Source organism: Xenopus tropicalis, chromosome 8 (genome assembly GCF_000004195.4).
Source record: "Xenopus tropicalis strain Nigerian chromosome 8, UCB_Xtro_10.0, whole genome shotgun sequence".
NCBI classification, from domain to species: Eukaryota; Metazoa; Chordata; class Amphibia; order Anura; family Pipidae; genus Xenopus; species Xenopus tropicalis.
The window spans coordinates 46,052,590-46,076,833 of NC_030684.2; the positions used below are offsets into that span (position 1 = coordinate 46,052,590).

The following is a 24,244-nucleotide window of genomic DNA, read 5'->3' on the forward strand; positions in this document are numbered from 1 at the left end:
ACATCTCTTAACATTTCGCTGAATGTAACAACAGTGATACAAGACAATTCTTAGTACAGGTTATACAGTAAGTAACATTAGGCATAAGATGAGGAAATCTTCATAGATTATTGTTTAGGAGAGAAGTATTTGTATTTTTTATTTGTATGCACATTTAGCACTTGGTTTAAATTACTCTTTTGTACTTGTTATAGTAGAATAACTGAACTTGCCCCAGAGGGGCAACAAGCATTGACTGGTTGATTTTTAATTGTTGGGAGGGGTAAGTGGCTTTAAATATTGTGTATGTATTTAGAGTTCCTTACTGCCTATGTGCCATTCAGGCAGAAAAAAAGCCCCATAGACTCTGGGTTTTGTGTATGTTGAATCATGTTATAATAAAGGCTGTTGGCATTTTTAACATTGGAGAGCAAAATTAATCTCTATACAGGGCCCCCTAATCCCATTTTTATTCTGACCCATTTGTTATAAATTACCATAAAGTGCTGTGTAATTTGCTGTATTGTGAAGTCGGATCAGATAACATTGGATGGTTGGTTTTGTTTCTACAACTACATCTGACAGTCGATGTATTTCAATGACTAAAGATTTTATCTCGTCGGATAAAGAGGCAGCAATCCCTTTGGATGGCAATTCTTTCATGTAGGCAACACATCAGATTTTTGTATCAGTTCCATTATATTAACCCATGCAACTACATCTGAATTGTAGGATGTGTTTTGTCAATCTGACACCTTCCTACAAAATCTCCCGTGGAGTTTAGCCCTTAAAAAATCATAATAATTCTGCCATACCCTAACACTGGCCCTGTATAACTAAAATATCCCTGCTTGGCCTTGCACAGCCAAAAGCTTGCACTAGAAGGCCATTTAGTTGCAGATTGAAGGAGGGAGGCGACATGAAACATAATATTAAGCTGAAATACAGTAAATGCTGAGTCAAAGGTGCTGTTTTGAGGTACAGAGAGAAAATCCCACTATGTAACATACTCAACTTTTGCATTCATTCATCATGTGGGATTCCTAGAAAATTGATCTTTGTTTTTCTACATCCTCACACATAATGCAGCATTCTCCAATATGTAGTTTAAATATCATTATATCTATCTATCATCATCTACCCCTATCAATCTATCCTTTTATCTATCTATCATCTATCTATCCCTATCAATATATCCTTTTACCTATCTATCTATCTATCTATCTATCTATCTATCTATCATCTATCTGCCTGTCTGTCTATCTAATCTATCTATCTATCCATCGATCTATCCCTATCAATCTAATCTATCTATCTATATGATTTGCCATGTCACTGCATCCTGCAGCCACTCCTGGAGTGTTTTAGAGATCTATTACAAAGGGCCATTAGCATTACTACTGTAGATGTGACAGGGTATGAAGGAGGATACAGGGCTGCTGTTACTATTATTAAGAAACGGAACAAGAAATATACAGTTTCTCAAGAACCAAATGCATTATAGGCGACAGCTTGAATTTGTCCATTTATGGCCAAGCGCTATAACTGTCGACTGCATGCGAGTTTGTGAGCATGGGAAACAGGCAAAGTAAATGGGGAATTTACAAAAGTGGTGCAAAGCCTTAAATATTTTATGCCAAAAAATGACTGCAGGCAAATTTACAATTGTCTAATCAACACCCTATGCCAGGATGTTTGTTTTTAATGTAAAAAAGGTGGAGTAATACAATTTTGGCAATTACATTTTTCTGAATCTGACAAAGTGGACCTCCTGCTTTTATATCCAACATTTGTTATAGGGCCCCACACAACACAGACACTAAAATACCATTTTTTATGTTGAAATCTAGCCAAAAACCAGCATCATTTAAACTCCAGGCAGGAGAGGAGGGACTAAAACACTGATGCTACAGATTGTAACAGTTGCTCCACAGCTTATAGACAGCATGCAGGAACTACATAACCCACAATGCATTGCACCGTGACAATGTTCCTTTCCTTATTGACATCACGTGTGTAGGGAATTGTGGGATTTGGAGGATGCAGGCTGAAGGCAGTCGATTACTGCTACATTTTTTTTGGAAAGGCTTCTCCTGTAGTAAATACGTGAATACATTGGATCTATATCTGCTTACTGGCAGTATCCAGTATTTGGCTCAGGGGGGTGGGGGGACTTCAAAAACCCTGTGCTGGATGAGGGAAGCAGTTTTTCCAGTGAAAACCCCAAGACAGAACATACCAGAATAGGCAAAGCGACGCCACCTACAGCTGTTCTATGACCTACTGTTCCTTAGAGCAGGTTTACATTCATGTTCATATGCTCAATTACTGCAGCTCATTTGCTAACATATGTGCTTCATTTAAATAAGTGAATGCAAAACTGCAATCTACATTTATTTGAAGATTACAAGATATCAAATATGTACTGTTGATGTGAACTTTGTTACAATGGTGCCACCTACTGGTCAGTTCCAGGCCATGATCCAGTCAAGGTACAGGTATGGGATCCCTTATCTGGAAACCTGTTATCCAGAAAGCTCCGTATTACGGAATGCCTGTCTCTCATAGACTCCAATTTAATCAAATAATTCAGAATTTTTAGACTGATTTCCTTTTTCTCTGTAGTAACAAAACAGTACATTGTAATTGATCCCAACTAAGTTATAAATAACCCTTATTGGATGCAAAACATTCCTATTGGGTTTAATTAATGTTTCATGGATTTTTAGTAGGCTTAAGGTATGGAGATGCAAATTACAGAAAGACCCCTTATCCAGAATACCCTTAGTCCGGAGCATTCTGGATAATGGGTCCCATACCTCTACTTGTCTGAATCAAAAGAGGACTGGTGTGTAATCTTCTGTTTAGACATCAGAAAAGTTTTGAGGTTTCTAATGTTTTTCTTAAAAGAGCTGAAGAACATCAGCCCTCCTCAACTGAATCAGGGCCTGATTCTAACCAGCAGGTGGCGCTGTTTTAATATCATGTTGTAAGACATTAAAACAGGGGGCTCAAACTCAATTTACCTGGGGGCCGCAGGAGGCAAAGTCAGGATGAGGCTGGGCCGCATAAGGGATTTCACAAAAAATTGGCTTTCAAGGGATAATGCAAGGCACGGCGGGCGGGAGCTGCTGATTGCGGAAATGACATTATGCCATCATAACAGTTATTATGGGAAGACGTTCTGTGTGCACAATTAGCTCCTTATGACGGCATAACGTCATTTCCGCAATCAGCAGCTCCCGCCCGCCGTGTCTTGCATTATCCCTTGAATCGCAATAAAAATCGCAATCCATTCATTGCTTTTGAGAAGGCGTTGGTGCGGGCCACAAAATATTGTACCTTGGGCCGCAAATGGCCCGCGAGTTTGAGACCCCTGCATTAAAACCTTGTGATGAATGTAAATTGCAAAACTGCTTAGAACAGCGTTCTTATCAATTCCACATTCACTAATTTTGAAGGGTTGTTTATCTTTTAACCGATGCAGCTTTGCTTTCATTTTCTAACTTGAAATAGGCAATACTAATAGTGGTTGGTTGCCAGAGTTAGTTGCACTGGTGTTTAACCCTTGCACAAATCACAGACCAGGCGCACTTGCTGTACAAGGCAGTGGATACTAAAGCATGTATTCCAGGTGCAGTTCTTGTTATGGCTTTTTATGAAAGTAATATAAAGGTATTTAGCACCTTACACCCTATAGCGCTATAGACTAGAAAGTCTTAAGTCAGTAATCCCCAACCCCTTTGATGTTGCTCTCAGTGGCCTCAAAGTTGGTGCCCATTTTTGAATTTCTTATTTGGAGGCAAGTTTCGGAGGCATAAAGGCCATCTGTACTGCTAAACAGTACCTCTAGTAGTCTGCCAGTCCACTAATTGACCAATCTAAGTCCTTATTGGTCACCTACTTAGAAAGATTTTGTGCTTGTGTTGCTCCCCCACCCTTTTTTCATTGAAATGTTGCTCACAGGTAAAAAAAAGGTTGGGGATCCCTGGTCTTAAGTGGCACACAGCTCAGTTAGTATCAGGGCCAGAGTGGCAATCTGTGGGTTCTGACAAATGCTGTTAGGCCCTCTGTGTATTTGGAATGCCAGGGCCTATTTTGACTTGAAGTCCAGACCTGGTTAGTATCAGTTTGTCCTTGGAAATGCTTTGAGAAGCTGATTGTGTTGGAGCTAACAGGCAAAGGTGACATTTACTGCAGGAGCAATAAAAATGTTCTAAACCATTCTGGCAAATTCTAAAACCTAACAGCAGGGTAGCACTGGCCTCTTCAAGAAATGACCAAGACAATAATTCTCAATTAGGGAAAAAGATCCACATTCACACGCATTACATAAAAAGGTCACTTTGCAAGTAATAAGATTGGGGAAAAAGGTGCAAAATGTGCACCAGATGAGCAGAATTACCCCTGGCCTGTGGGGCAGATCCCATAATCAAATCCCCACGCGCATCAGCTCCAACTCCTGCCCCTCTGCCAACGCACCAAGCACTGGGCCAACAGTGCATCAGCGGAAGAAATTTGCCTGTGGTAAATCCCATTGTAGCCCTTGCCCCATTTGCCAAGGTGTAGTTTGGGAAACACAAATGCACACATACACAAAGAATTTAGCAACACAACAGTTTAATATTTATTAAATGACACAAAATACCTAGATAACAGACTCACTCTTCTTCGTGGGGGGGGGGACACATATTTACATTATTTATCAACTTATAAAGACCTTGTACCCTTGTCAGACTTAAAAATGTTTTGCTTCAAAAAAATGATGCGATACGCTCACAAGTTCCCTTGTAAATCAGAGTTCTGCTACAGTGAACAAATACAAGTTATTTATTATCCATAGTCATATGGCCAGAGCGAGCTCATTGCACGGTGACATTATTTTGCTGGATGCCGACCACTGCTGTGAAAAGTTACATTTCTGAATGCTGCTGCACTCTCCCCCCCTTCCCTCCCCAAATATTATTTCATCCTTACAGTGCGGATAGAGCTTATAAACAAACAAGCTGAATGGTTGGCAGCAATAAAAACCCTTGTGTGGTTGTTAATGATTGACCACAGCCAAAATATTGCTCAGTGCTGTGCCTGCTGTCAGCTGATCCTACATGCCTTACCTTAGCATATGATGGCACACGTTGGTTAAGATTTGTTGTGCATACAGAATACCCATCCTCAGTATATAATACGTGGGAGCTGCCATATTGCTTGTTGCAAGAGCCAATCTATATAGAAATATAAAGACAACTCCACCAGCATAGACACAGTGTCATTTCACTCTGCAGTCAGATCTCTTGTGACACTTCTTGCACAGCATCAGAGGGGCCAACTGGCGTAAATAAATTATTGGTATTTATTGAATACTATACAACAAAGTTGAGCTCTTTTCGTTTTCTCTCCCATCAGGGTAACAGTGCAAGCGATCTATGAGCAATACAGCTGGCAAGATGGCAGCTTCATTTAAACTGATTGATGCAAGCTGGAATGCCTTTATATATACTGTAAGGTCTATGTAAGGGAAATTAAAAAAAAAAAATTTAAAAAGCCTACTCAGTGTATTTTCCCATTGAATATGGAAGTGAGCAAATGTCCTGTAATTAAACACGTCACCTGAGAAGAGGCACCGGGTTACTGGTCAATATAAAACAATTAAAACGAACGCCCATGACGCTGAACCTTCGCCCTTATAAAATAATCAATGATATAAAACTAAAAATGCTTCGCATTATTTCAATACATGTGTCATTTGCCTGCCTCGCCTTTGGCACCATGTGACAAACTGAAAGCAGAAGATGCAACATTTCCCTATTTCACAGCACTTAAAATATATGCAAATGTGGCAGTTTTGCAATGAAGAAAAAAAAATAATTTATGGGCTTGTAGTTACAGGGGAATTGTTGTTATTTTGAAAGAAATTCCTGCCACACGGGGCCAATTCTAGAGCGAGAATCAGCCAATCCACTGGCCTCGGTGTCTGTACTCACAGGCACTGCATTGGCCGGGGTGCAGATTTCACAAACAGGAGTATGGCTGCACCCAGGCCGTAGATGCCGGATCATGCAGATTGGCCGATTCTCAAGCATATATGCAGGCTAAGAATCCGCCCCTTGTGGCAGTAGACTTAGCTATAGCAGATGTTAAATATAAAAACTTGACAGATTTAGGTCCATCAACCTAACCTTTTTCAGTTTGCAGCCAACACACCAATGCCGTAAGTCGCCAAGAGCTCTCAGTGCACCAACTGCATGGTTCCGTTGTTTGCAGCAGGAAAACGATTTGGTTAAGGAAGCATAATAATAATCCATTTATATCTCAAAAAAATAAAAGAAACATATTTAACCCTTTTTTATGAAAAATAATTACTACTGTTAAACATCTACTACAGTTTAGTGGATTTTTTTTTTTTTTATAATAGCAACAGTTCCCCTTTACGGTTTTTAAATGGCTGGTATCTATGAGACTTGCCAGGTTAATTTCTAAACATTATTACAACAATTCCCTAAATGTATAATAGCCTTGTTTCCAAGAACAAACTGACCAGAGAGATAGGAAAATAGTCCTTTTAACAGCCCAATAACTATAGGGAATGACTGAAAGGCTAACTTTGGGCCATGACAGTTAAAATTCTATGAACTTCCCCTTTCTTTATTTGAAATTATCATTATTTATACAACACTAATTTTCATCCCTTAGAAAAACAGCATGCAGGCTGCAAAGGATGTATTTTGGCTTCTTGTGCCAAAAATGGAACATCACCAGAGCAGACCTTGGTGAGGGCCAGTAAAACCCTTGTTAAATATTAGTCCAATGAATAGGGTTTGTACTGAACATACTTGTTGCCTATGGTGTTTGTTATTTCTTGCACTAAAAAGGGTATCCCCCTTCCTGGTTTGTGCAAGTACAAGCCCTATTCATGACAATGCTGACAAAGGGGATATTACTGGCTCTCTAAAGCTTGCTGAAATTAAAAACTCCAATTCCAAGGCCCATACACAAAGTTATATTCTTATGTAAACATTTCAGTTGCAATTTGGAGCAGTTTTGTGTAGAAATGTGCAATTTCCATTAAATCTTGCAAATGGAAAGAGGAAGTGGCCGATTTTTCCAGTGCTTGAACCATGCGACAAACTTATCACTGCAGAATGCACTAGAGGAGGTCGAGCAAAAATGGTTCCCCACGCAGAGTTTTGTGAGAATAATTAAAACTGTCAAAATTAAAAAAGGCAACTTTGGTAACCCTGTATGTGGCTGCATCCGCTTCTAGTGTAAGGAGAGAAGGTAAGTGGCGATGTAGGATATAAGAGTGGAAGAACGCAATCCCCAGAAGCAAATGCAGTGATCAGAGCTGGAAGAGTGATTACAAACAGCCTCCCTTATGGTGTGAAGGGAGAAGCATTGACCAACTCTAGGTTTATAAAAGCCAAAAGTATTTATTTCCTATTTTTTCTCTCTTAACTAAAGAAAAACCCCAAGACAAAAATACTCCATCTGCAGAACAAATTCTATGTTTTCAGTTTTTGATCAAGGCACAAAATACATGGGACCCCTAGGAATTAACAGCGGATGAACATGAGTGTGTAGCTGCCCAACTATAAGCATGCCATAGTTTAAAACCCAAAGGGGCATTAAAAAAAAAAAAAAAAGGGGGTTTCACGCCTATTAAACTAGAGGTCACAATGAGTGAGGCTTCAAAGGCTCAGCGCACGCCTTACTAAGAGTCACAATACGTGATGCTTCATACACCCACTGGTCCAGAATTGTAAGCTATGGTCTACTCTTCCTCAGACTGATGCAGCAATGACAACTGTGTACTGCAGTTGATGCAAATGGAAATTTAGTTCCATTTAACAATATCATTTCTATTTAAGACACACAAGCATCTAAATAAACTCACTCTCTCTCTGCCATTATAGATGGACTTGATATCTTGTGTTGCCGAACAAGCATCTAGATCTCGTAGTGTTTAGCTGAATGGCAATTGAAGGTTGTGGGTCGGTACTGCAATTTCCCATACAGTCCCAGCTTGGTCAATGCGTTAAATACAAGCCACTCTACATTTTATACATCATATAAAATAGTTGACGCAATAAACACTAGTACTTAACCTCACATACTTGTTACATCTTCAAGATACTTGTACTATGCCTCCTGTTTTGGTTGTGACAGAAGTGCCAAAAATGTCCTGGATAAATTTGACTGGGTCATGTTAGATGTATTTGGGCATAGGCAAGTCTCCTCTCACGTCTCTAGCCGGCTACATTTGAATTAACTGCATGCAGCTCCAGGAGAAGAGCCTACTCCAACCGATGATTTCATCAGAGCAAGGTATGCCACATTCCAATTTAATTTTCTTCAGCCCATATAACAGACAGAACCCTGGTATCATTACAGTTCTTACAGTCACTATGCACATCATTCTAAATAACATGCAAAGAGTTCAACAGCATTCTGTTTAAATGTAAAGTGTACTCTTTAAATGGGCAGTTTTATTCACTGAAGGAACTGCTGACTCGGTCTTCTGAATGCAGTTTTTGTTTCCTTGAATTTTCTGATGTAGAAAAGTTTATTTCAATCGGAGTAACAGGCTAATGATCTCTTTATCCTCCAGCAAGTGAATGACAGGTAATAGCTGAGGCTAAGCTTTATGCAACATAATTGTATTGATTTGGATTTTCTTTGTCTCTTTCCATGTAGTCCCTATCTATTAATGATTCTATTCTCTTCTTCAGATCTGCTGGCTAGAAAAAAGAAAAGGGGGAAAAAATGATCAGATGTGCCTGAAAAACACCAGAACCTTTCCCAACCTTGAGATTGGTCACTAAATTGTTCAACATTTCAAACTGCAAGAGACATTATGGTCACATTTGCTCACATTTGGCCATTAGGCTTGCTAAACCTGAACAGCTGTGACATAAAGCAGGGAAAAAAAAAAAAATCAGAAACATGCCAAATGACATTTACCTTGACTGGGAATTTAAGCTGGTTATACACCTCTGACACCAGAAGATTGTGACTAAGAGTCTTCCTCATCTTCATAATCCGAACAATTGCTGCATCGATTTGGTACTGTCTGTCCTGAAAAACTCTTTCTGTAGTGCTTGCTTGTTCTTCCACCTATTAAATTAAAAGCAGATATCCAATCTAAAACCAAAACTACTCGTTGTTTGAAAGCACTTCATTTATAAACACACCACTCCTGTCAGTTAATATGCATTTATTGTTACCATGGTACATGGCCTAGTGGATCTGGCTAGTTAAAAAAAAAACTAGTCTGTTACTCTGTACTGCATATGCTCTTTAATCAGAAAATGGGAAAAACCATGGCAGTGCCATTACCCAGGCCAGTGCATATTTTATGGATTCCCTTGAGCAGGTTAGTGATTTGGTTCATCGAACGCTGCCCAAAAAATCTAACACCCTGGGGTTTCACATTCCATTTTCCTGCAATTATGCCTAATACAGGGGTTACAGTACCTAGTTAGTACTATGCTACCAGAAGCTATGGAATAAAAAGTGACTTCACCTTATGTTTGAGTTTTATTCCCTATAAAAAGCTACCTCCCTATTTCTGCAAGTAACTTAAATACAATAAAGTTTTGAAGACCAGATCCGGTTTTAAAACAAATAATAAAATATGGAAGAGTAGAAACTGAGCAGTACCGTTTCCTTCATCTGTATCTGGTTAATCCGTATTCTGAACAGCTGGTGCCTGAAATCATCATTGAATGTAAATTTGTCCCCATCATCGACATCCTTACTCTTGGGACTCTTGACAAGGACTCTAGCTCTGCCACAGGCTAAGGACTGAAGGGTTCTCCTTAATTCACTATCCTCTACAAAAAAAAAAAAAAAATGTAATTTGTTAAAAACAAATCCCCCAAAAAGAAAACAGCTCCTTCCCCTTTACCTAGAAAACAAATTTAACTTTACCTATGCCAGTAGCTTGCCTAATTTCTTCTAAGCTGAATTCATCGCCCTCATTAAACATAAGCAACACCAGTGTTTGGAACAGAGAGACTTGAAGTTCTTTCTTGCCCTGCAATGGAAATACAAACTGTAAGAGCTACAGTGGTTACGCATGGAAAGATAAATTAGCTCTCCTAATTGCAGAACAATCAGACTGCAGGGGATTGCATCGCATCTGCTGCTTCCTGCTTCCCCCCAAATGCCGCCGCCCACTGCAGACTGGAGGAGGCGGCGATCGGGTGCTTCAGGACAGGTAAGGTTTTTTTTTTTTTTTTTTTTGCACTTACACACACACTTACATACATTTATACACACTTACAGCACACAATTTAGCAGGTTTTTTTTTTTTGTTTGTTTGTTTTTTCATTCTTCACACTTTTATAAACTTATTTACACACTTACACACTGTCACACAACTTTTACACATGTACACACATGTATACACAAACACTTTTTTTTTTCATTTTACCACTTTGTTTTTAGTTTCTTTTACCTAAAAACGGTTTATTTTGACAGCGTGACTATTGGATCAGATATTCTGACCACTAATTACACTGTCATGTGACTTATTTTGTTGTTTCACTGATTTGCACAATTTTTGCGCATTTTATCCCTGTATAAGTGTTCCTGATCTGTTTTTAGCATAGCTTTGCCAGGTGTAACTTTGGTGTACAAAAATAACTTTACCTATTTTGAATTCATCAGAATGTGTACTTTCCAAAAATATATGGTTTTCTGGGGGTCTCTGTATAGTTAGGGGGGGTTACTGACACTGACAGGGGGCTCTGTGTGCAAAAGCCGAGTTGGCAGGCGAGAAATCCATATGCGGTATTTTCATTTTGGGGTCAGTACTTTGGTATATCTATGCATATTGGGCATCAAACTGTTCAGTAGGCCTCTGGTGTTCCTATTTGGGGTGACTTGCCTTTGTACGCAAGAAATTGTGTGAGATAAATGCGGCAAATTGCAACATTTTTAGGCGATTTTCTGAAATGTCATAAAAACCAATAACTTTAGGAAAGCTCTGCAGATTGGTACTTTGGTGTAGAAAGGACTCTTTACCCATGTTGGATTTGTCAGAATGTGTACTTTCCAAAAATATATGGTTTTGTGGGGGTCTCTGTATAGTTAGGGGAAGTTTTGGCACATAATACACTGACAGGGGGCTCTGTGTGCAAAAGCTGAGCTGGCAGGCGAGAAATCCTTATGCGCTATTTTCATTTTGGGTTCAGTACATACCGCAGACTTGGGTATATCTATGCATATTGGGCATCAAACTGTTCAGTAGGCCTCTGGTGTTCCTATTTGGGGTGATTTGCCTGATCTTTATCAAAAAATTGTGAGAGATAAATGCGGCAAATTGCAACATTTTTATGCGATTTTCTAAATGTCATAAATCTGCAAACTTAGGAAAGCTTTACAGCTTGGTACTTTGGAGCAAAAAGAAATGTTTACCCATTAATTATTATTATTAACATTTATTTATAAAGCGCCAACATATTCCGCAGCGCTGTACAATAAGTGGGTTTAATACATTGGACATACAGAGTAACATATAAAGCAATCAATAACCGATACAAGAGGTGAAGAGGGCCCTGCCCAAAAGAGCTTATTATAGATTCGGGGGGGGGGGGGGGGGGGGGGGGATGTGCACTTTCCAAAAATATATGGCTTTCTGCGCTGAGTGTACTTTTTTTGCAGCATTATCCCACATAAAGGATGTAAATGTGTTGATTTTGCAGGAGCTGAAATGATTGATCATATGGGGGTATGTTCCCATTGGGGCCCCTACATGCCACATACTTAGGTAAACCTATACATATTGGGCATCAAACTGTTCAGGGGACCCCTGGCGCTCATATTTAGGGTGTTTTATTTAGTTACTTTATGACCTGTAGGAGATAAGATACTATAGACTGGAAGCTTTGAAGCAATATTTAAAAAATTTCACACATTTTGATAAAAACCAATAACTTTAGGAAAGCATTGCGACTTGATAGTTTGGAGTAGACAGACAGTTGTGCCTATTCTGGATTCCCCAGAATCTTTCCAAAAATGTACAATTTTCTGGGATAAACCTTCTGTTAGTGGAATTTTTGGCCTTGAAATCTAAAGTATGCAGCTTTCTGGAGCAGTGCTTTGGAAATGTGGTAGTGTACTGCTGGGAGTTTTTGACCTATACAAGTGAGAAATCTCCATAAAACTATATATATTTGGTATTGGCACGTTCAGGAGACATGGGACTTTCCATATCAGTTGTATATTCGTGCATAAAATAATTTTTCTTTCTAGTATGTGTGATTATATTATGGAAAATTTGATTTTTTTTTTGCATTTTTGTTACAGAATTGGAATTACACAAAAATTCTACCATATTTTGAAAGCTTAGGTTGTTCTGAAAAAAACGATATCTTGTTTTCCTGGGTAAACTAAAAGTCCCCCCGAGGAAAGGCCCCTAAAGTGAAACAGTGCAAAATGTTCAAAAACTGTCTGGCAATACAAGTTCCGCTTTGACCAAAACGGCTGGCAGTAAAAGGGTTAAAGGAACAGTTCAGTGTAAAAACGAAACTGGGTAAAAGAAAAAATGTTTTCAATATAGTTAGCCAGAACATTACTTCCTCCTTCAGCTCTCTTAACTCTTAGTTATTCAGTAACCAATCAGTGACTTGAAGGGGGGCCATAATGCTCACTTAAGGTGGCCACACAAGTGGCGATTTGCGATCTTTCATGCGACCATAGGTCGCACGAAAGTTTGTTCCAATCCGCCACTAACGTTCAGGGCTGAAATGGCAGATAAGGAGGTAGAAACAATAGGATTTCTACCTCCTTCTGCCGATTCAGCCCTGACGGCAGATTTTGCTTAGGCGCCTTCTATGGCGCCCGATCAAAATCTTTTAACCTGGCCTTTAACCTGGCTGATCGGTCGACTCGCCGACTTGCCATACACACACCGAATATCATACGAAACAAGGTTATGGCCAGCTTTAGTTTGCTCTTGAATCTGACCTGGGTGTTCACAAACTAAGTGAACAGTTATGTCCCATGTGGTTAGAGAGTGAAAACAGGAAGTAGTGTTCTGGCTATTATGTTAGACATCTGCTCACTCCAGCCTTTATAGATTACATTTTGCCTAACTAACTATATTACAAATATTTCTTTTTTTTTTTTTTTTTTTTTGCGAAGTCTATTTTACCCAGTTTCATTTTTACACTGAACTGTTCCTTTAAAGGCAGCCATACACTGCCTGATTCTGTGTCCTCACCTAATTGTACTATACATTTTTTATGCATTTGTTTAGATAGAAAATGTGATGGTTGCCTTGACTTTTCTAACATTGTATAGATATTAAAACAGCAGAAATCACCACTGCTAAGTCACATCCACTATTAAAGACAGATCCTTCCATTATTAAGATTTACCACCTAACAAATATTTTGCTCTAGAATTCCTTTAAAACCAATCATCATGTTCCCACAAAGAGAAAGTTTTACCTCGTTAAATTCAGCTTTTAAAACACACTGCCCTAGAGTTGATTGCCATTGTAGCTTTCTACCACTGTGCTTTCCCAGGTAAAAGGTCTTAAAAATCTCCTGTAGTTTCACCATCTAAAGAAATAATGCACAGAGGAAACAACATTAGTTTCATTTAAATAAACTCCAGCTGGAAACCAACATGTCTGTATTCTGCTCCTGGAGCTATCAGGAGGCACCGGTCTGCAATACATGGATATCCTATATATTATATTTTTATTCTAGATTGTCCCTCTCACTGGTTTGTTCAGAAGCAACTTGAGCTCCTGAAATTTATTTGTCATGTTGATGTACTTAAACAGGACATAGTGAAACATCTCAGTTGCAGAGGACATGGACAGAAAAGATTTTTTTTTAATGAACACTAAGGAAATTACATCTGGTGGTTGATCATCCAACTCTTGAGAGTGGAATAACAATGGTTTTATAAGGAGGTTATTTAGGTATGTTAATGGGTTCTTGGACTGGGACTATCCTTTAATGTTGATGAAGACTGGATAATGAGTGGCTTATTGGTTCTAAAAACAAAAAGAACGTAACTCAAAATAAATAGGGTTAAAATAAAAAGGGATACGGTCATGATTTTTATTTCTAAATTACACTGCTTACATAGCAAATAATTCACTCTACCATTTAAACTTTTATTCTTGAACCAACAAATGTATTTTCGTTAGCTGTAATATTGGTGTGTAGGCGATATCTCAGTGCATTGTGCCGGAGTCTGAGCTTTCAGAAGGAGCCAGCGCTACACATTAGAACTGCTTTCAGCTAACCTATTGTTTCTCCTACTCCCATGTCACTGGAGGAGTCCCAACCCAGACTTGGATTTCTTACTATTGAGTGCTATTCCGATATCTACTGGGAGCTGCTATCTTGCTCCCTTCCCATTGTTCTGCTGATCGGCTGCTGGGGTGGGGGGGGGGCTGATATCACTCCAACTTGTAGCTCAGCAGTAAAATGTGACTGAAGTTTATCACACAAGTCACATGGCTGTGGCACCCTGGGAAATTAAGAGTATGGCTAGCCATAAAAAAAAAAAATAATAATCTGTTTTTGAAAAACAGATTTCAATGCAGGATTCTGCTGGAGAAGCTCTGTTAACGGATATGTTTTTTTTTTTTTTCAAAACACGTTTTACCATGACAGTATTCCTTTAAGATGCTGGGAGAAAAACTAAAAGGGACAGTAGGAAACTGTATGAGGAGTGTTACATAGGGTATATAGAGACCAGGTGGTTGCATATTACAAGCTTATGTAACATTCAGGTTAACTGTAAATATTAACCTTTGGATAAACAAGTTAATATAATTCAGTTATAGGACAATATTTAAAAAATGTGAAATGAGTTGTTCAATGGCAAGCAATATTACTGCTCACAAAATGAGTACACGGTATATGTCTAGATACCCTTACCTCTGGTGGTAGATGAACTTCCATAGGCACATATGTTGGCCAGTACCCCATTGTTAGAATATTTACTGTAAGCTCAATGTTGCCAGGGACATTCTGGTTCTGCATGTACTGAAGGAAGGGGGGGGGGGGGGGGGGGCGGGAGGAAACAAAAAAAAACAACACATTTATCATTTTTTCTAGCGATTAAACTTCTTCTGTGCTTTGATACTGCCACATGCATTGCTATGTGTATGTAAACATGGAAAAATGGCACAAACACTGTAAATCCTGTCAAAACATTTCCAATAAGAATAAAATGTCCAATTGCACAAATAAGTAGTAACACTAAAAAGCATAGCCACCAATGAAAGATGTTTACATGGGCCTTGGGCCAGCAGTTTTCCCATAAATGCAAGAGGCTAAGAGTGTCTATGAAGATTTTCATTCATCCAGGTCATGGTATATCTAGTATAAATAAATTTAAAGCAACTGGACTTGTTTAGTAATCATTGAAGACGTTTCACTACTCATCCGAGCAGCTTCTTCAGTTCAAATGACTGGTATGGGAAGTCATTTGAACTGAAGAAGCTGCTCGGATGAGTAGTGAAACGTCTTCAATGATTACTTAACAAGTCCAGTTGCTTTAAATTTATTTATACAAGAGGCTAAGAGGCTTAAAAAAAAAATCATTCTAATACTACTTTTGCCAGTCCCCTTGGTAGAATACCTACAGCAGAGGTGGGCCAGAGGAAACAACTACTGTTACCAGATATTTAATACTAATATGGAAGTTCTTTGCAGATCTAATCACGTATAGACCCAGTCAAGTAGTTAGGGGTTACTGCAACTAGGCAAACTTAGTGCTCAATATTATATAGATAAATTACAGTGTTATCCAGAAAATGTATGTCTATTGGGATGTAGGTCTATAAAAGGTAACAAAGAGCAAGTTAATAAGGTCTATAAGCAGTCTATGTAAAAACATATATTCTAAGTGATGTTGCATCAATAAAATATATTAGTCAGCAGATACACCTCCTTGCCATGGCACTAGTGAGGTCAACACCCTAAATACTTATGTAGACTAAATGTGTCTGGAGACTAGTATTTTTTTTGTCCTGTCATTCTACCCACCCCAGGCCCAGAATAATACAGTGTGCTTTTTTTTGTTTAGGAAGCTTAAGCTCCACTGAGACAGGGACTGATGTAAATGATGCATTATGAGTGTAAAGCACTGTGGAATATGCAGGCACTCTATAAAATATAATAATAATCATGTACCTGCTTAAAGTGAACCATTATGTCTTTAGACAGCTCCATGTCTTTAAACATTCCTTCAAGTTTGCTGGTAAATGCAGCTCCGCATTCTGTAAAGGAGATACTATATATTTAATATAATTACATACACACAGACACTACACTGGAAAATGATAGGAAAAATACTTATCGAGCAATATTTCATGCTTACCATGCTTCAATTTGGAAAGCATAGATTTTTCAGCATCTACCGATGCACTTTTACCAACTAGCAGCCTCTTTGCCAAATCTTTCTTGTAGAAGGCCTCAAATACATCCTTTCCTAAAAAAAAATTTTTTTTTACCAACTCTATTTGGCAATATAAATACAATACAATTTGTAAAAACATTAGAAGTACATTATTTCTAATTTAAACACACCCATATCCTATCAATGCCTTAAAGGCCCAATAACACCAGGGAATGCAAGTAGTCTAACGGCCCATTCACAAAAGCACAAATTTTTTCCCAGAATGTCCATGATAATATCGTTAAAATTACTTCCACGAAAAAGTCATATTTTTTCTCAAAGGCTACGACCATTTCGGAATTCAAGCTTTGGTATTGTGACTATCTTTTGGCCAGGTTGGATCTGTAGAGTGCCATTGATCCCTATGGAAGGCTTCCAAAATCATACATTGAAGTTTAAAAGCCAGAAAGGTTTTCGCGCTTTTTACAATCGTTCAGATCTGAAAATTGTGACTTTCGGATCGCAACCACAATATTTTGGTACGACCGAGAAAAGAATTTTCGTACATCAGAAATTCTTGTGGTTACTCAGAATCTTTTCCAATCATGCTTTTAACCAGCAAAAATGTGTTTAACGAATGGGCCCCTAAGAGTACTGGGAGAAAAACTGCTTTATTGTGCATTATTTCTAGAAAGCATGATATATGCACTTGAACTTTTTGGAAGCAGTTCATGAATATGCATGATCTAAGGCTCCACTGCACATGACAGAAAGGTGGGGCCTCATTTAGATAAAGATGGACAAAGAAATCAGAGCTGATAACACACTGGCTGCAACAAATGAAGATTTTAACATATAGGATAAAAACAACCAAGATGCCAGGTTCTTATTAATTCTCAATTTTGGTGGTGTTAAGATGTTGATAACTGTGCCTTAACTTATACATTGAGCCCATAGCACAGAAAGAAATTGCCAGCGCTCAATCTAACCCGCACTGTAGCGCTGACCAGCTGCTAGAAACACTCTTGTGCCAGCGCTCGGTCTAACCCACATTCTGGAGTTGACCAGCTGCTAGAAACGATAAAAAGCCATTATTTATACACAAAAAGAAAGATTGCCAGCGCTTAGTTTGCCTTTAAAAATAATAAAAAAAAAAAAAAAATTCTTATTAAGCCCATAGCATTTGTTGTAAATGGCAGAAAGGCTGCTTTATTAAAAGGCTAACGTATTTTCTCTATAGCTTAAGAATATTCGTAACCTGGAAAACCCCCTCCCCCCCCCTATAAATTTGGTTCCAACTCTACTTGGCACAAGCTCATAAGACAGTGAACTACTTGATACAGAAAGGGTATGCTTATTTTTTATTATCCCATGCATATCACATTTGTTAAATGAGTATTGCTTACTTAGAGGTTGGTATACATGTGTTAAACTTACAATAAAATAAATAAATAAATAATTTTGGTTCCACATACCATAAATGAACCTAAAAATGATCATAATTTTATCCAACATCTTCTCAAGTTCTTCGTCCGTGGCTTCTTTGTTCCCAGTCCGAAGTTTAGAATCAACATATTTTGCTAAAATACAGAAGATGATAAAATCATCATACCTTGCTCAAAGTTTAGGTTCTGTCATATGAAATACTACATCCATGAGGAAGTGGTTATGTGGTTTTAAAGGGTGGTTTACCATTATTACAGCTTTGAAATATAAATAGATACACTCATTTAAATCCTATTTGCAATTTGGTTTAGTTGAAAAAAGGTAATGCTGCATAGATCTCTAGGTCTCTCTTCTCTGCCCAAGCCAGGGGGGTTCACGACACCCTGGCTGTGTAAGATTCTGTCCATGTCATTCCGACCTTACAAGCAGTGTAGTAAAGGAGCTGATTGCTACTGCAGATGCTCAATTAATTTGCATATCGGAAATCTGATTGGCTGGTGTGATTCGGCCAATCGGAACAATGAAGGTGCAGGCACAGTAGTGAGCACTGCCTGCCCCTTCCTGGAATATGAGCCCTCTGGCTGGCACAGCAACAAGACTTTATGCAGCACAAACTTTACAGGTAGCCATTTTGAAAAATTTTCCTTTTTTTTTCTTTTAATTAAAGCAAATATGATTTAAATGACCGTATCAATTTGTATATTTCCAACCTCTAATAACAGTAAACAACCCTTTTAAAGATAAACATTACTTTGCAACAGAATATGTTTCGACTACTTATGTACAGGGAAAAAAATAAATTTCAGGGTTGTGGGGGATATAAAATATACACATTGATACAACACTGATAAAACACCTCCCACACTAAGCAAATGTATTAATAAAATATATAGGATAGCAGAAAAGCTGTACCAATTAATTCAGCAGGTTTATTTGGTCGTTTGTTAATGAAAGTTTCAAATGCTTCTTTCATGGCATTGACAAACTTCTCGTTCTTTAGGAAGCAGACATCAATTACATGGTCCACTTTATCTTTAAAATCCAACAGCTCCTGTACCATTGTCTTATCTTTCTCTGGATTAATCACAATAGTACTGCCAAAGGCCTGCAGAAATAAGAATGAAAAGGATTAATGGCCACACAGGAATCATAATATGTAAATTCAATACCAGTATGCTAATATTAAAGGATCAGTAATACCAGCAAATACTAATGATTCCATTTAGTCTGCAGTATTGGTATCTAGCAACATTAAAAATTACATTGAGCCTGCAAACCTATATTATTTAAGGTCCCACTAAGCATAACAGGTGAGCCTTTTTGTAGTTGAAATTTAAAACATGGCTGAACAAAGTAGCACATGTACGGCAAGCGCCAAGCCAAATCATTTGGATTTTGGTGCTCTTTAACCTTGTCCTATACCTGTATTTCTAAAACTAACTTCATATTCTATTAGTCCCGAATAATATACCTATAACTACCAGCCCGCAAGCAACCTATATTTTTACATAGTGGGATATTTATTCCAGAGTGATGTGGTCAAAGCCAGTACCTTGATGTACTCGATCCAGTGCTGCAAAAGGACTTGCACCCCACCCCTGACTCGACTAAATAACTGATAAAGCAAGGAAAGGTCTTGGATTCGATTTTCATCCAGCAGGTGGTTCAAGCCTATATGAGAGATAAAAGTAAAGTTTTATTGTATAATATATAAAGCAGGAAAGGCTAAATCATGTTGGCACTGTTCACTCCCAAAATACTGTTGGCAATAACTGCATGGATACTAGTTTGTTATAAACAAATTACAGCTGGGGCTACCCCATTTCCTACCCTACCAACATTTAATGAAAATAAAAATTGATATTTTTTGAGCTTAACCAAGGGTTTCACAGACTTTTGTAACACAACATAATTAATATATTATGGCTGATCAGGTATGCAGTGCATTATATAATTAGCCCATTATAATGAAAAAGTTGGACAAGACTGCAGTAAGCAAACAGCACCCAAATTAAATGCTATTAATCAATAGCTGCAGTGGGATGCTTCCCTCCATGTACAAATTCTTCTGAAAAAGTTAACCTAATTACATATGAAGCCCCTATAACTTGTCACATGAGCAGCTGAGCCTGTCACCAGTGACATTCAATCACACAGGACTTGCTTGCTGAATTCAGAGCAGAGTAGTTGTCTATAAGCTACAGACATATAGTACATGCAGGGTTCACCAAGTTTGATCAGCACTTTAAGAAGATCACCCAGACATGGGCTATGACCCAGATATCCACAATGTTTTAGACCTGTTTGGTCTTTTGTCAAGTTTAACAAAAATCCAAAAGTCTGAAACATTGCTACTATCCTGGTTAAGGCCTATGCCTGAATAAATGCTTTTTAAGAAAATTCATCCAAAGTGCTGTATATTAGAAATGTTTCTGAATGAACTAATGGATTTGGCCACCATGCTGACAATTTGTACAGGTTCACCAAGTGTGATACCAAACACCAGCATTCCCATGACTAAGGGGAAGCAGCTGCATGTGGTTCAGGGCTTTTTCATTTCTACTGCTAACAAAAAATATAGCTGCAATTAAATGCTGTGTTCCCCTGTCCTAGGTTAAAAATGGAGATGGTGGCACCTTGAAAATGTAATGATGCAGGCAAGCACAATATATTTTACTTTACTCAAGCTTTACTTTACTTTATACATATGTATAAAGTATTATGGTACCTGAAATAAGATTTACGGCTGCTGTGTTTGTATTTATAAATACTTAAAAAAAAAAAAAAAAAAATATGACATCCTAATTTGTATTTTTCAGCCTTTATTACCTTGTAAAAGTAAAGAAAAAGAAAATAATAAAAGATACAGAATAAAATACCTTTCTGAAGGGTGGCTGTTAAATGTTCACCTAGGAGCTGTTTTTCTACAGTGGCAATTAATGGCTTTCTAAAAAACAAAGAAAAAGAAATAAAAAAAGTAACAGAAAAACAGTCAGACAAGCCAGATGGTTACAGTATGTGTATAGGGGATAAAAAACGTCACTCCCCTTGCAGTCAGCCCAGCCTGTGCCCTGCCTGTGCTCAGGTTCAATAGCCCTAATATAATGCTTCCTACTGTGGCAAACCCTATGGAATTAGCCTCTGCTAGTCACAGCTTTGACATGTGGAACACTATACCAGATATAAATCAAATATTACATTATTAGCAAACCTGCAGTTGACAGTGGTTGCACTAAAAGTTTGTGAACCCTTTAAAAATTGTCTGTTTTTATATGAATGTGGCCTAAAACATCATCTGATTTTCAAACAAGTCCTAAAAGTAGATGAAGAAAACCTAGTTAAACCAAAAAAAAATATATCAGGTTATGTATTTAAAAAAAATCCAATAACATCTCTGCGTGTGGCAAAAGTAATTGAATCCTTAGGATTATCATATCATTTGAAGGTGAAATCAATGTCTGGTGTTTTCAGTCAATGGGATGACAATTAGGTGCGAGTGAGAGACCCTATTTTATTTAAAGAACAGTGATTCAGCAAACCCTGACCACACAAAAGATTTGTAGATGTGTATCATGGCTCGAACAAAGGAGGTGTCTGAGGACCTCAGAAAGAGTTGTGGATGCTCATAAATCTGGAAAGGTTACAAGACTCTCTCTAGGACCCAGGGTAACTTCTAAGCAACTGAAGGCCTGTCTTACAAATGTTGATGTTCATGAGCCCACCATTAGAAGAACACTGAACAGGGTAGCAAGGATAAAGCCACTGCTCTCCTCCAAACATATTGCTGACCATCTACCCTTTACTAAAGATCATGTGGACAAACCAAAAGGATACAGGAAGAATGTGGGTCATGCAGCAAGACAACAATCCTAAACACATTCTACCAAAGAATGGTTAAAGAAGAATAAAGTGAATGTTCTGGAATGGCCAAGTCAAAGTCTTGATCCAATTGAAATGTTGTATAAAGACCTAAAGTGAGCAGGTCATGAGAGAAAACCCACTAACATCCAAAAGCTGTTCGACTAGGAGGAATTTTAGTCCTTTCCTCCATGTGCAGGACTAATCAGTTACCGCAAACGTTTAGTTGCAGTTACTGATGCACAAGTGGGTCACACCAAATAACGAGTGAGCACGATTCACTTACTTTTGCCACATGCAGATGTTATTGGATAATTTTTCAATAAATACATGATCAAATATAATAATTTATGTTTAATTTGCCTCACTAGGTTTGTTTGAAAATCAGATGTTTAAGGTCACAGTCATATAAAAATATAGAACATTTAAAGGGTTTACAAACTTTCAAGCACCACTGTGATATATATATATATAAAAAAAAAGCGGTTAAAATGGCCCTATGCATGCAGTCAATGTTACCAATAAAGTTCACTGTTCTGTGGAAATGTGACTTCTACCACTACTGAAGGGGTCCACATCTGCTAGAATTCAATCATATAAGCCTCCATAATCCAAAAATGAACATCCTGAACAAAAAAAGTATTGCACTACACTCTTCTAGTCTTACAGAACCGAGGTCCCACCAAGTGCATTGACACTTGGGGGGGGGGGTACACCCCAAAATCATTTGCCGCAATCTCACCGATAAAATGGAGAGAATTTTGCATGTCAATATTTGTGGAATGTCATTTTTTGAATTATGAAGGTATAACCACTTCCTATAGTTATGCAAGTTAAATTCTCCTGCATTTCTGGTAGTTCAGGGGGGGCAGTGTGCAAAGAGTCTTGCATGGTATTGTGCCATGTATAGAACTTTAAGTTAAACATACTGGTGAAGCCAATCATACATCACTAAAGAAAGGATCACAAAAAATAAATTACTGGATCAGGAAAGCATATATAGTGATTTCAAGTGCTGCCACCCCTGCAGATATCTGTTTGGGCCCCATGGGCACAAATAATGTGGCTTTTCTTCATGGAATAAAGAAAAATTCTCTAGTATCCTTATTGCGTTGTGGGATTATGTTTATAGGCTCTATGAAGCATATGTTTAAAAAGAGAGAATGGTTAAAAAAAAAAAAAAAAAAAAAAAAACCTCAATATAACTAGTAAGAAAAATAGCTGGATCTTTAAAAGAACAAAGCAGCTAATGACTGTGCTCAAACGTTTTTATATTCCAAAAAGACTGCTGCACTTTCTCCATTTCCTAAACAAAGCTGCTTTGCTCTTTTATGTGGTCTTAAGTTTTGTCATATTTTTGAGGTTTAAGGAGTCACTCCTATATGCAGAACATACAGTAAAACCAACAGACATTACTTACTGTGTGCTTTGATCTAAATATGTTATAACTCTATCTGCTTCTTCTTCTAAGCGTTTGTTCACATGATGAAGGTACTCTGGGACCTGCAGAATATCAAAGCAACACAAAGTTAACACGAGTTACAAGTTTATTACTTTTTTTTTTTTATATAAGTTTTTATTTAAGGTTTTAACATTTTTAAACAACAATAGAGAAAAAAAAAAAAAAGTTTAGAAGGAAAGAAGAAGAGGAAAGAAGGAGAGAGTATATAGAGCTTTGGCGAGCCTGGCAGAGTTATACAAATTGTGCATTTAACCAGGTGTCCCACACTGCATTGAACTTGGTTGGGCAGCCTCTAGAGATATAGACTAGTTTTTGCTTAGGTAGCACGTCGTTGATTAATTTTTTCCAAAAGGTGAGGGGGCAGTAGTCGATTTCCAATTTAGCAAAATGGCTTTTTTAACATAAAATAACAGTTGCAAATAGCACAAACGTTGGTATGGCGATAACCCCAGGTCTTCTAGCACCCCCAATAAACATAGCTTTGGGGAGCGTATGCTGGGGAAAGCCAATGTTTCATTGATGTATTTCAGCACTGCTGACCATAATTGTTGAATGGCTGGGCATTCCCAAAATACATGGAGAAAGGAGCCTATCGCTGTGTTACATTTGGGGCATAGGTCGGACGTTTGCGGGTATATCTTTGCTAGTCTGTGGGGTGTCAAATAAGCGCGATTAATAAACTTAATTTGGATAAACCTGTCTGACTGACATTGTTATTTCGGGAATCTGGTCAAGGGCATCATCCCACATTTTGTCATCCAAGTCTGGTATGTCGCTCTGCGTAGAAGGCATGCCCGAGTTGTAGGTAGCGGAAATACATGGCAGGGGGGAGCTCAAATTCCTCTTTAAGGGTACCAAATTGTTTTAGTTCCCCATCTTTCACGATATCCTGCAATATTTTGATGCCTTTACCTGCCCATTGACTGATCTCAGGCATAGAGGTGAACTCGGCCAGTGTGGGGTTGCCTCATAGGAGGAGTTCGAGGGGACCAAATCTGTGGGGATTTCTGCGCTTGTTGGAGAGATCTTTGGAAGATCTTAGTCACCATGAGCATGGGGGTAGTAGTGCGGTAGTGGCGTGAGGGGCCTCGGTAAGGGAGCTTAGCTAGCGCTTCTAAGGAGTGCAGG

General features: G+C 38.2%; 1 protein-coding gene across 3 annotated transcripts in view; it reads right to left on the reverse strand.

Annotated features, from left to right (window-relative positions):
• Window positions 1-4,582: 4,582 nt before the first annotated feature.
• Window positions 4,583-24,244, reverse strand: part of cul4b (cullin 4B) — a 37,752-nt gene continuing 18,090 nt past the window's right edge. The window contains exons 9-21 of one of the 3 annotated variants that reach the window (XM_018096163.2): window positions 23,075-23,157; window positions 20,676-20,743; window positions 19,349-19,467; window positions 18,709-18,901; window positions 17,826-17,930; window positions 16,333-16,443; window positions 16,146-16,231; window positions 14,886-14,984; window positions 13,434-13,547; window positions 9,907-10,012; window positions 9,637-9,809; window positions 8,938-9,090; window positions 4,583-8,714 (exon numbers count right to left, since the gene is read on the reverse strand). In XM_018096163.2, the coding sequence (XP_017951652.1) occupies window positions 8,619-8,714; window positions 8,938-9,090; window positions 9,637-9,809; window positions 9,907-10,012; window positions 13,434-13,547; window positions 14,886-14,984; window positions 16,146-16,231; window positions 16,333-16,443; window positions 17,826-17,930; window positions 18,709-18,901; window positions 19,349-19,467; window positions 20,676-20,743; window positions 23,075-23,157 (1,506 nt within the window). In that variant the 3' untranslated portion in view covers window positions 4,583-8,618. 3 annotated transcript variants of the gene reach the window in all.